Source organism: Scatophagus argus, chromosome 21, assembly GCF_020382885.2.
Source record: "Scatophagus argus isolate fScaArg1 chromosome 21, fScaArg1.pri, whole genome shotgun sequence".
Lineage (NCBI taxonomy): Eukaryota > Metazoa > Chordata > Actinopteri > Scatophagidae > Scatophagus > Scatophagus argus.
In genome coordinates this window covers 1,071,284-1,084,637 of record NC_058513.1, presented here as the reverse complement: position 1 = coordinate 1,084,637, position 13,354 = coordinate 1,071,284, and the positions used below count along the sequence as shown (strand labels likewise).

The following is a 13,354-nucleotide window of genomic DNA, read 5'->3' as shown; positions in this document are numbered from 1 at the left end:
ATCTTTACGGACTCTGGATCTTGAGATCTTGACGCTCTGTGATCGTCTCAGTCCTTTCTGACTAACAGCCTCGTCCTCAGAGAAGGTTGGCTCGGCCTCTTCATCTGTCCTCTCCTCCTGGTCATAAAAGTATTCTGAAAAACATATATCCGCATATCAGGAAACACTGAAACACTCACAATGACAATTTTGGTCTTTACACAACATAAGCGTAAATGCTACAACAGCCAGTCAGTCTGCAGTTTTGGCTTGCATGTCAAGGCACAGATGTATATCCTACCTCAAAGCATTGTTTGTGAGTGGTGGATAAATGCATTTATATATATATATTTATAGTTAGGGCTGGCCTAGTTATGCTGCTATAGGCTTAGACTGTTGGGGGACCTCCCATGACGCACTGAGCTCTTTCTTCTGCCGTGTGGACTCAGAGAAGAGGCTCAAAGCACAACACACAACAATTCTTAAATTCTAAGTTTTAGCTGTGTCCAATTGTTCAGGAAAATCTTCCCTCGAAGTCCAGTAGAATCATGTACAGGAGACAGGATTCTGAGCAGCAAAGACTTTAATGCTGGCAAAAAAGCACACATGAAGGGTCTCAAATAAAATGACTGGTGGCTTCACATTATATACCTTAGGATCTGGACCTTTCCACGCCTATTGTCCATCCCTTTACCATCTTTGTTTCTTACACCATTAGATCTTCTTCTCGCCCTGGGTTTGTTGGGGACTTTTTACACCATTATGTCAGCTTAGCCCTGGGTTTGTTGGGGGCTTTCCACAGGTCATTATTTTGATTTATTTTGCACCTGCTTGTCATCTTCCAGGGAGCCTTTTGCTGATTTGCTTATTTTTTTGTTTACTTTACACATATGTTTCTCTTCTCTGGGCTGGCTGCCAGTTTTGGCCTAAGTTTCAGATGGCCTGAGACACCATTATTTCCAGGCCTCTTTGTATAATGTTTTTTTTAAAAATAATTGTTTTGTGCAAGATTACAATGAGATATTCTTTTAAGACTTACAGTGATTACAATGAGGTTACATAAACAGTGTTTTGCTACCATAGACAATGTTTCACTAAAATAACAGTTTGACAATTTGACAATCCATAGCTTACAGGCCCTTACATAGTTGTACTGATTTAATACAGCTGCATCTTGCTTTTCTTTCAATCACAATCGGGATATAACATGACTACTTCATGCTATCTTATAGCATTGAACACTACAACTTCAGCTCATCACAACTTACTTAGAAATTATACCACACTTCCTCTTCCTCTCCTTCTGCACGCATTTATGTCCCATTAATGCATATCACTAACCCAACTTCTTCCCTGGAGTCCTTGTGCTTTCTCGTCTCGCAGGTTCCCCTGGATCGTGGTTGGACCTCCTGCTGCGGTCCTGCTCGAAACTTACTGCGATTACTACTGTTTAGTCATAATCTATTTTAATTCTGTTACTACTCTGTACAGCTACTACCATTATTACTGTTACTAATACTGCTACCATAATCACCGTGGTACCTCCTGTATACTTCATCATCATTATCTACAGTTCCAATACGTCTGGTATTATTACTGCTGCTATGCATCTCTGCTTGTGTGCTCCTTCTCTCACGCCCCACCCCCTCTCCCTCTCTCCCCCTCTCTCTCTCTCTTTCTCAACCCAACCGGTCAAGGCAGATGGCCGCCCATCTTGAGCCGGGGTCTGCTCCGAGGTTTCTGCCTTCTAAAAGGCAGTTTTTCCTCACCACTGTCACCAAGTACTTGCTCAAGGAGAGATGTTAGGCTCTCTGTATTACAATTTAATTAAAGAGTTTGGTCTAGACCTGCTCAAATTGGAAAGTGTCATGAGATAACTTTTGTTGTGAATTGGCGCTATATAAATAAACTGAATTGAATTGAATTGGATAGAGTGAATGTGAAAGTGGATGTCCTCTGCAAAAGAGGAAAAATTCTGAGTTGAACCAAAGGGCATGAAAGTGATTTTTGCCCCTCTGCTCTCTCTTTGCATGAGGGAGGGACTAAGCTCCTCACATGCAGAGTGTATATCAGTGGACACAATGAGACATTACATATTAGCAAAAACAATGCTCACTGCTGCAACAAAACGAAGACTATATGATCAATTTATCATTTGCTGAGGCAACTCTTGAGGTTGATCTGGAGACTGATAGTCTGGTTGTTAAACATGCTGTTTGTCAACCCTTTGCAAACTATGCAATCTCCTGTTGCCAAGTCACATCTAAGGTTCATCCTATTTACTGGAAACCTATGGGATGGGAATGACTGTTACACTTATTACTCTAACCCTCAGGTGTTACCAGGAAAACAATTATTGCTTCTGAAAAACTCATAAATTTGGACTGCAAAAGGCATGAAAATAATTAATAGTCCTACATTTGTGTTCGTCTGGTAAGTGACCATGGCATAGGTGTCCATAAACCGGAATAAACAGACTTAGTTACACACCGGTAGGATGGTTCTGGTCCATGTCATCCATACATTTTTTAATTAATCTAATTATTTTTTTCATATGTAAACATCAGCTTCTCAATGTCATTCACTTGAATTCATAAATTCGAAATCAAACTTATGGTTGCATAATGGATAAGTGTAGTGATATTCTATATTTTCTTCTTGTCCACAAATCCCCAAGTGTGAGCCAGACCAATACAGGTGACGAGCCTACGTTTAAGACTACGTTAAAAAAAAAAGAAATTGTAAGTGGACATTATGCAGAAAAAGACCTTGTGGGAGCCAAAACGAACTGTGAGCAAGATACCAAATCATGGGAACTTTTCTGTTGAAAGAAGACTGATGGTTGCCTGTGGCTACTGATGATTACAGATTCTAATTAGAGGCCTGAGTTAAGTTTGTGTTTAGGTGGTATCACGGAGAGCTGAAAGGAACGCCGACTGTGGGTGGGATACCAAAGTTCTCCAGCAGAGGTCACCAGACTCTCACACTCACGGCTGCATCCATGTTTGCTTTTTTCCAACAGTTAGAAAGCAAGGAAAATGCAGTTAAGCACTCCAGCATTGTGGCCAAAACCCCAATCACGTGAATAATAAAAGAACAGTGAAAGCAGAACTTCAATATTCATATCTTACTTTACACAACCAGTGATTATAAAACTATGGTCCTTGGATCTTTTGACAGCAGCTACTAATTTTATCTGATTACAGATTAATCAACGAGAGTTGTCATGTTTTCTTGTTGTTCTTTTCTTTTGTTGTTAATTTTGACGAATAGAAATTCTAATAAAAGATATGTCAAGATGCTAATTCTTGAAGCCAATATTTAATTTCTTCCTCGTGGAGGATGTTCCAGATACCAAGAGTTGTATTTCAGAGATCTGAAATACAATCATTCTTGACTAGTTGAACTGAAATTTTTCATGTGAAAATATGTTAAATAAGTCAAAATTAGTTCATGGAAAATTTAAATGACACATTTCATAGTCATAACGAATTTTATTCCACAAGTGAAAACACTATTCCTACCGGTAAATGTCAGTGATACATTTTTTAAATATAGTTTCCATATCACCTGATTATGTCAAAAATGCTTAAGCAAATATCCATTAGTGTTTTTTTTTTAAAAAGCCAAGTTAGTGTGTGAACAGGGATGTGTTTTCTATTTGTTCTGGTTCTAGCTCCTCCTCCTGTTTCTGCTGTTGGTCTCACATCTGGAGTCTATAAAAGAGAACCTCCCACTCTCCATATTTGGAAGCAGCCTCCCCCCATGTGAGATATCACATTCCATCAAAAATACCGTGTGAACTGTGCACGTGTTGGTTGGATATTAATCAGCCTCTGTGACAAAGAGATGAAAGCACTACAGACCTGTTGTTTGGAGGTCAGGTAGTGATAAAAGAATATCAGTCCTGCTACTTGAACAGTGTTTAACCTTGCAGATAAAACGAACATCGTCTACAAAGCAGACAGTTCTAAGTCCTCTGAGGTTATACTGATCATCTGCACAGACAACATTTTACAGTAATGTTCCAGGGTGGAATTTTATTTCTTTTTAATACATAAACCTAACTTGTCTGGACTGTGGAGAACAAATACCAGTCATTCCAGGTCTCACAGTTCTATTCTGTGGTAATTTCCTGTCATGTAGAGAGCAGAGGGCTTTATTAAACAAAGCCCAGTCTAGCTCAGCTAAAAGCAAAGACCAGGAGCAGCTTGTTCAGCCATGATTGTGGAACCCTTCCATGTTTCTACAGAAAAAAAGCACAATTCAGTTTTTCCTTTCGTGGATGTTCCCATTTACATTGTCTTAACCTGCTGTTAAGCTTTACTTTTCCTCTCAAAAAGCATTCTGTCTTCTCAAGGCACACTCAAAGTACACCCAGTGTATTTTTGGACAACATAAGGGTGCATGATGTGTTTACTTAGCTTAGCAGAGCTAAGTAAATACAGAAGAATCTAATGTCCTATAATATTTGATTGATATCAATACATTGAGATCAATACAATCAATGCAGTGCACAATTTGTGGAAAAAATCTGTACTTTTCTACTGACATAAGTCAATTAAATCAACCAGATGAGTGAAATAACACAAGCAGCTGTTATAATAGTCCTTTTGCTCATTTATCAAGCAGTAGTCACACTTTTTCCCTGAATGTTTACAAAATCAGAAGCAAATCTGCAGTGATCCAGATTGCGTGAATGGAGCCAGACCTGAAAATAAACAGCACAGGACTTTCTTGTTTTTTGTAAATCAGGCAATGTGTGGACCTCACTCTGGGCTTGGTGAACTCGATCAATCAGTGATCCAATGCTAAAAATGTAAGATCCTGGTGAACTTAAGACCAAGGAACTGGAACATCCTGCAAGAGACCTTTCCTGCATGTCATCCCCTCTTTCACTGGTCCTTTCCCATCATCTCTCTGATGTACTTTAATAAAGCCAAAATGACTTAAAAAAGTGACTGAACCAAAAACATGTTGTAAAATTGCTGCAATTGTTCATGCATATTCAACAATGGCAGACTCAATTTTGTGAGTCTTTGCAAATATTCTACTTTTTATTTTCTAGCAGACACCACATCCTCAAAAGGACAAACGCCAACAATGTGTTAATCCATCTCTAAACACTTTCTGACTTCGCTTCCTGTCTGTGATCTCAGCCTCAGGTCCACTGACTCCTACTGAGGACATAAATCTATAAAAACAGATTAGAAATATACACTTTGATTCAAAACAACTGATGTATTTTATTAGTTTTTGGAGGACACGGCAGACACAATACTTGTTGGTAGATACATTCCCTTGATGGTTTGCCTCAGCGCATGGGACTTGCTGACAGTAAGATAAATATACCACTAGGGTTACCCTTTGAGTTATACGTTGAACAGGACAGTCATCTGTAGAAAACCACTGTTTCCTGAGAGCTGAGGAATATGGCCACCAGAGGATTTGTGATGTCCCTCTACAGCAGTGAGAAGCACATGAAAGAGAGCAGTTGGAGGGGGAGAACACCTCTCTTCCTTTACCTCTCTTCTTCCCTTCATCTCTCTGTGTCTCTGTTAGCTAGCTGAGCTGAATACATAATATAGTCCTTCCTGTCCTCAGCATGCTAATGGTGCCCACCTTCCCTCCCTCCATCTATCCATCCATCTCTGCTTCCAATTCACACCCTCCATCCATCCATCCCTTACATCTCCACTCTCCTGCTATAAATTCATCTCGGCCCTCTCTTCCCCCTACTCAACTCCCACCCCCCACACTCTCCATCCCCATGCCTCACTGACTTTCTGTGTGTGTGTGTGTGTGTGTGTGTGTGTGTGTTTGAGCAAGAGGGACAGACAGAACAGAGAGAGGGAAAGCGAGAGTGTGTGTGTGTGTGTTTGACATTCCACCAGCATCCCAACCAACCTCATCTTATCCCCTCTGTCTGCTGGGAAGTCATCTCATCTCTTTATCTCTCTCCCTCTCTCTTTGTCTCTCTCTCTCTCATACGCACACACACACTTCCAGGTGAAGCCAGTCAGTGGAAATTTGCACTGTTTTTCCAAACCAAGATACAGACCAAAAAAAAACCTAAGTCCACCTGTGCAATTTAGGGTGAAATCAATTTCACTCAGACGGTGTTACAGTCTGTACTCCCACAGATAGAACCTTCTGGAGCGCATGTCATGACCTCATCATCAGTGACGTTTTTCCCCTCATTTCCTCCTAATTGTGAAGACAATAGCCCAGCATATCCTATATTGTTATAGTCAGAAAAGGCTATGTTGTGAATTGGCAAATGAGTGGTACTAAACATGTTTTCCCAAATGCGACGTGCATGTCCACAGGATTTCAGCGCATGGCACATGTCTGTTATGAATACATAGAGGAGAGTATCAGTGTTCCAGGTGTATAAGAACCACGTTGATGAGACATTCTTAGCTGGAGTAATGTCAAAAGATATGTTAGAATTCATGTTCTTCTTTTTTCTATTTCTATTAAGGATATTCAAGTTCAGAGTTTTTGTTCCATAGTTCCCATTATGCTTTGAGTGATGAAGTATAGCTTTAGTTACTGACAGAAGGCTCTCAAATGGTCTATATAAGTTTCATTACTGTGTAGACAGGTCTCAGCAGAGGGATGTTCCTCAGTTATCTTAAGACAAACGTGATGACTGACCAAACACCATCCAATGAGGAAGTCCAAAGGAAAGTGCTAGAAACTGTCCAGAAATCTTATTTCATGTGTACTTTTACATGTCAGGAAAACAAATCTGCTGTGTGCATGTGGGATGGGTGGGTGTGTGTGTGTGTGTGTGTGTGTGTGTACCAGCGTCGTCGGCATCGTCAGTACTCTTAGATCTCCTGACGGCAGGATTGGCTGAGTGGGAGCTGTACTGGTAGAGCTGGTTCCCTCCTCTGTCATCCTGCTGGCTTATCTGTGTGAGGTCGTGCATACTCAGGCTACGCAGCTTCTCTGTGATGGCACCCTGACCCTGTGACACACACACAAACACACATCAGGCTTACAAGCAAACAGCACTTCAGACCTCTCAGGGACCAAGAGACACAATCCAACACACAAATAAGGTGAGCGAGCTTCAACAGACCGTTAAACACAACTTGAAATCACTCTCCTCCCCATCTACACACAGTCAAAGTGTGCTGTTACAAACTGAGGCTGTTTAGCATGAGGTGGCATTTTTGTTGCTGTCAGACAGAAATCTTGGCTTGGTACTGTTAAGGAGACATATGTGATTGTCAGTGAGTCAGTTTTGCCTTAATGTGCGTGGTCATTTTCTAAATCAGGGAGTACTGTCACACACTTTAACTACGGACTCTTCTGTTTAAATGCTATAGGCAGCTGTACCAAACTAGGAACTTTGGAGCTGTAAGGGACAACTTAAGCCTGGGCCAAGCAATATGTAGTAGTCTCTGAAAACCCATCATACTTATCTTTTCACTTTCCTACAACTGCCCAACAGCTTTGTTGCCCGTGTCTGCAGGTCTGGCACCTCTCACTTTCCGTTATGAGAGAGCTTAGTTAGCAAGATACCAGCAGGGCATTGATCCATTCATCCAGAGCACAGCTGCTGTAACAGTTAGCTCTGGCTGCCTTTCAAACCCAGTCATAAAGTCCATCGATATTTAAATGTGCTGAACTTTGTTTGGGCTCAGCGGTCTGGAGTAAGTCCCCACTGTGTCCCAGCTGCTTAAAAATGAACGGAGCCACTTTAACATCAACATCCTTAAGTACCTCCTCACACAAGGCTTACCGCTGAGGCTATCCACATCCCTCATTTGACCCATAAGCTCAGACTCCTACCTGTCCATGATGAGATTAGCAAAATCTCCTACAATTTTACAATTGATATTTCAACTCTAACTGTGACTTTCTTGTGTTTAAAAAAATGTATTTTAATATTGATATAGGAAATGCTGGGGTCAGGTGTCATAAAAATAAGCACTTGGACTGCAATTATTCCTTAAGGATATAATGATTATTGTAAATCATCAACCTTGATGATACATTAAAATCTGTATGATGTGTTTATTAGTTTACTTTAGCTGAAGGTGTGCAGGCTTTTTTTCAGGCACACTTCCCAAAAGCAACAGCCTGAACCTTGCACCATTTTGGAGGAATGCTCAGATCAGATCTGTCCCTTTACTTAACATATACTGTATCTTAACCAGTGGTCACAAAATACATGAGGCAAATTAAAAAGCTTCCCTCCAAGCTTACTCTCCGTTAGCCTGCGGCAGCTACCATCCCTGATGAAGACTATATATGGGGGTTTATTCTTAACAAAAGTGAGCTCTTAATTTGCTTTTGGCCAGACAACATTTTATCCTGCAAAAATAACTAACAATAGAATGACACAAAATTCAACAACTGAGGAGCAGAATTACCTTGATAAGGTAGCAACCCAGAGATGGCAGCTTATCACATATCACTTAGACATAAAAATGTCACTTTTTCTAATACTTTCAAACTGCTGTGTGTTCACTCAGAGGCATGCAGTGGAGACACAGGCCCAAATTCAATGATGACGTCATTGTCACTGATGTCACAGTTCACACAATGAAATACAGAAACAGGATAAAAGGAGAAAACGAGAGCAATCTCTGTGAAGAAACATACAAGAAAACTATGTCAAATCCTCTAATGCATGAAAGATTTAAGCACAGGCCAAAAAAACAAATGAATGAACAAAACTAAGGGTATAAAAAAAAAACAACTAAGGTCTGGTGAAATAATGGAAATGTATTAAAATCAAGGATGGGGACCACGGTGTCACAGGAGAACAATGCTGGTATGAAATGGAAAGTGAACGTTCTGTCCATGCTGCTTATACTGACTTGTTTTTACCTCCCAGAGTAGCTTGCTGAAGCACAGAAACCCTGAAGAAAGAAGGATGTCAGTACAGAGAGAGAAGAAACAAGAGGGTCAGCTCAAAGGCAAGTTGGGTAGAGACACATAACATTATCTTCACTAAACCTGTAGAATCCATTCACCGTTGCTTTCAGACGTTCTACCAAGACATGGTTGGTAATGTGTTTCTGAAGGATTTTTTTGTTATATTTGTTGAAAATCAGTTATCATCCCAACAGTAATCGTTAAATTAAATGCTCAGAAAGGAAAATCTGATGTATGTGGCTGTTACAGGCCTTTAGTAAGTGTTTATGTTTATTATAGCATTGGTTGTTTTTGCATGTGAATGAGACATGATATCACTGGATATGGTTAGTGATGACAACGATATGCTGTACTTTCACAACCACTGTGAAGTTAGTTTTGCGTTGGTTGTTTGCAACAGAAGTGTCAGTGGCTAACCCAGTTAACACTAATTATGTATTCATAACACTTATAAGACTAAAAAAAAAAAGTCTAAGAGAGTTTGCTGAACATGGTTGCTGCTCTTAGCAAAGTATAACTATGCAATTTCATTTGTGTGCTGTGAAGGACCACCCTCCCCTCATATCATACCATTTAACATTTTATAATTTGAGATATGTTGTATTATTGTTGTGAAACATACAAATGTAAAAATTCACATTATTATCTAACAGATACTCAAAACTGCTTATATAGGAACAAGCTTACTGACATGTGTTTTGTCAGTTGGTTCAGTTAGCTTCACAACAGTTGCACCTGACAGTTAAAGGTTACATAAAAACTAGTTTGTGAGGTGAATCCTGTTTAAAATTGTGATGCATGATATGTTTGAACTTACAAAGAGCCAGTACAACTGGCTCCTGACTACCTGTGGCCCTTTTAAAACCTGTTATTGGCGCTGGCAGAGGCATGTTATTCTGTGCCTGCTAATACTGTCTCCAAAGACTTGCTGCAGAGTGTCCAGGGTATTGCAAGCCCCACAGACAGAAACGGCTAGAGACTGCTCACTGGTCTGTTTGGGATAGCAATATAAGTGTGTGAGTTTGAAATACAGTGAAAACCAAAAATGAAGTAGCACTGGAATTTACTTAGTCATGCATCTTAAAAGGTATATTTTAGCCCATGACCTACAATTTGTATGTACTCTAAATTACTGCTGCTGACCATTTGTCAAAGTATACTATGACGGCTTGTTTAAGAGTGGTGAACTCTTCCACGTGAAGGTAAAAACAGAAGTAGTTTTTGTGAAAGCATGGATGCTGTGATAAAAATCAGTTGCTTTCCTTTTTGGAAAGTCAGCTGACTAACAAATTTTGCAGGTTTTGAATCTTGCATGAGTTACCTGTAGTAGCCTAAAAAGCTGCTGATAAAGCATGGTGGAAGACGGAGATAGAAAAAGAGTAAAGAGTAAGAAAGAGTAAAGACAAGGAAAAGCAACAGAAATAAAAGAAATATAGGGGAGGAAATAAGACAAAAATAAGAAGATAAAAATAAAGGGGAAGAGATGACAAAGGTTTTCAGGCAGAGAAAAGGCAGGTAACAGAGAAATGAGAGAGCGCGTCATAGCTTTGAAACAGTGATTAATGGCATGTTTAATGTAAGCAGAGACAGCCGAACCTAAACGAACAGTGAGGGTCTGCTGGGAACGTCTGGCTGAGGACTCAGTCAGAATGGTCTTCAACTCCCACCTAAGGCAGACCTTCAACTGCATCCCGTGGCTGGGGGGTGGACCACGTTCCATGCTGCCATTACAGAGGCAGCTGTTCACAGCTGTGGGCAGAAGATCTCTGAAGCAAAAAACCCTGGTGTGGGAGGAGTTCGGTCAGACCATGAAGAAAGACTTTCAGGCGGCCTCGAAGAAATTCTGGCAAACCGTCAGGCACTTTGCTCACATCGTTTACAGTGGGAATGCAAAGCTGCTGACCTTGACTGAGGATATAGTCGGGCGGTGGAAGGAATACTTCGAGGATCTCTTTAATTCCACCAACACGCATTCTTTGGAGGAAACAAAGCCGGGGGGCTTGGGGGAGGGCTCTCCCATCACTGGGACAGAAGTCGTTGAGGAACTTAAACAACTCTGCATAGGCAATGTTGAGAGTACCTCAAGGCTCTGGATGCTGTGGGGCTCTCATGGCTGACACACCTCTTCAACACTGCATGGTCATCAGGGACAGTGCCCTTGGAGTGGCAAACTGGGGTGGTGGTGGTGGTGTGTTCAAACTATAAAGGGATCACACTCCTCAGCCTCCCTGGGAAAGCCTATGCCAGGGTGCTGGAAAGGAGAGTCCGTCAATTAGCAGGAACTCAGATCCAAGAAGAACAATGTGGTTTTCATCCCTGTTGGTGGAACACTGGTCTGGCTCTACAGACTCACAAGGGTGCTGAAGGGGTTGCGGGAGTTTGCCCCACCAGTCCACATATGTTTTGTGGACTTGGAGAAGGCTTACGACAGAGTCCCTCAGGGCATCCTGTAGGGGGGGGGTCAGTTGTTACAGACCATCCAGTATCTGTATTGCCCACTCCGGGTGGATTGCCCACTTCGGATTGGAGGAGAATTACTGCCCCAAGTGGAGGAGTTTAAGTATCTCGAATTCTTGTTTACGGGTAAAATTGAACGAGAGATTGACTGGAGGATCAGAGCAGTGTCTGCTGTGCTGCGGACACTGGCGAAGCTCTCGATTTACCGGTCAATCTACGTTCCAACCCTCACCTATGGTCATGAGGTGTGGGTGACCAAAAAACAAGATCACAGATACAAGCAGCAGAAATGAGTCCCTCTGCAGGGTGGCCGGGCTCAGTCGTAGAGACAGGGTGAGCAGCTCGGACATCTGGGAGGGGCTCAGAGTAGAGCCACTGCTCCCTCGCATCGAGAGGAGTCAGTTGAGGTGGTTTGGGCACCTGGTTAGGATGCCTTCTGGGATACTGTAGCATGTAAACATCTGATCCAGGTTTCTGATCACTGTCTGGCAAAGGAAACACTGACATGCTGACATGTAAGTTAAACCGACACTGGTGATGTACTGAAAAATGTATTGCTGCTACTAACAGCTTACAGAAGAACCAAAAACTAAAGTGAGCTCATCCTCAAAGGTATCTCAGTCAGTACTGAAAGGAGAAACAGTTGCCAGAATGTTAACAGAGACCCATTTGCTAAATGTTCAGATTATATATATATATTGAAATGAACAACTGGGTTTTTCCTTTGACTGTGCTGTATTTGGTGTCTGTCTGCTAGTTGTTACATAGCAACAAGGACAGGGACTTGAATAGATGCTGCATTGATAATCAAAGAGTAACAGTAAGTGGAGAAATTGAAATAATATTTTCACAGCTTTTAAGTGTTGGCAGACAAAATACAGGACTTTTAACATTTGGATTCATTCATGGAAAGCCATGTATAATAAGCATTTTTTATTTAACAGTGCTATCTATGATGTTTAACTGGTTTTAAACCAGGTGGGCTCCATGTCAATATCATACCTATATCATATATCATATATCATATCATATGTTCATCACACATAGTCTGACAGACACTTAAATATCATGGCTCCTATTTATTTTAAAAGAAGAAGGCTTAGTTTGAGCTCATTCAATTTCAACATTTACCTTCACAAGTATGAAAGGGTGGTGTTGCAGAACTGAGACATAAGGTCCAGAAAGGTAAAAGATGATTCAAAATGATATGAGAAAGCCTGAACATTTTTCTGATTAGTCTCTCTTCTCAACTCTCTAACTCAAAAAGAGCAGCTTCAATTGATTTTTCTTTTTCTTTTTTTTTCCCTCCGGAGAGGGAATTTATTTTTCCGTCTTGGTTGTCCTCATTCAGATTTTGCTCAACATAAAGTAATAAGAGTGACTCAAGAATCAGTATCATGTATCAGGGCAAATTACATCTATGAGAGATTGCTGCTGCTGTGATTGTGGATCTAACAACTTGACTGTGTTTAGTACTAGATTCCCACTGCCTGGGATTACCTCAGTGCAGTGAAGCCTTAGACAGGAGATCAGCAGGGATTATCTGATACACTCAGGTATTCATGCAATGCTGATGAAACCAGTTCGTTCACTCACACACAAACACACACACACACACACACACACACACACACACACACACACACACACACACACACACAGAGTGAGTTGTATCTGAGGGACATCAAGGTGCTTTAGAAACACACTGACAATGGATATGTTTACATGAGCACAGTGTTTCACATACTATCTGCTGTGCTCATGCAAACATCCATTGCAAGTCTTTCATACACTATTTGAAGATGTTATTCAGCATGGGCTTTTCATTCTATGCAACTCTTTCGCATTCATTTATACAAGTCAGTGCATTTTAAGCCAACAGGTTGAATTTGGCGGAACAATCTGCTGGATTGCTTTATTTCTCAAAAGAGGTAGAGGGCACTACTGCAGCTGAGCAAAGTGAATTACAATACTCTTACAAAGGGAAATAAGAGCAAAAAATACTTCTAAATATTCATCC

General features: G+C 40.9%; 1 protein-coding gene across 1 annotated transcript in view; it reads right to left on the bottom strand.

Moving 5' to 3' along the window:
• Window positions 1-13,354, bottom strand: part of reep3b (receptor accessory protein 3b) — a 36,345-nt gene that overhangs the window by 2,719 nt on the left and 20,272 nt on the right. The window contains exons 6-7 of the mRNA XM_046377916.1: window positions 6,790-6,955; window positions 1-134 (exon numbers count right to left, since the gene is read on the bottom strand). Of these exons, the coding sequence (XP_046233872.1) occupies window positions 1-134; window positions 6,790-6,955 (300 nt within the window). The remainder of the gene's footprint in view (window positions 135-6,789; window positions 6,956-13,354) is intronic.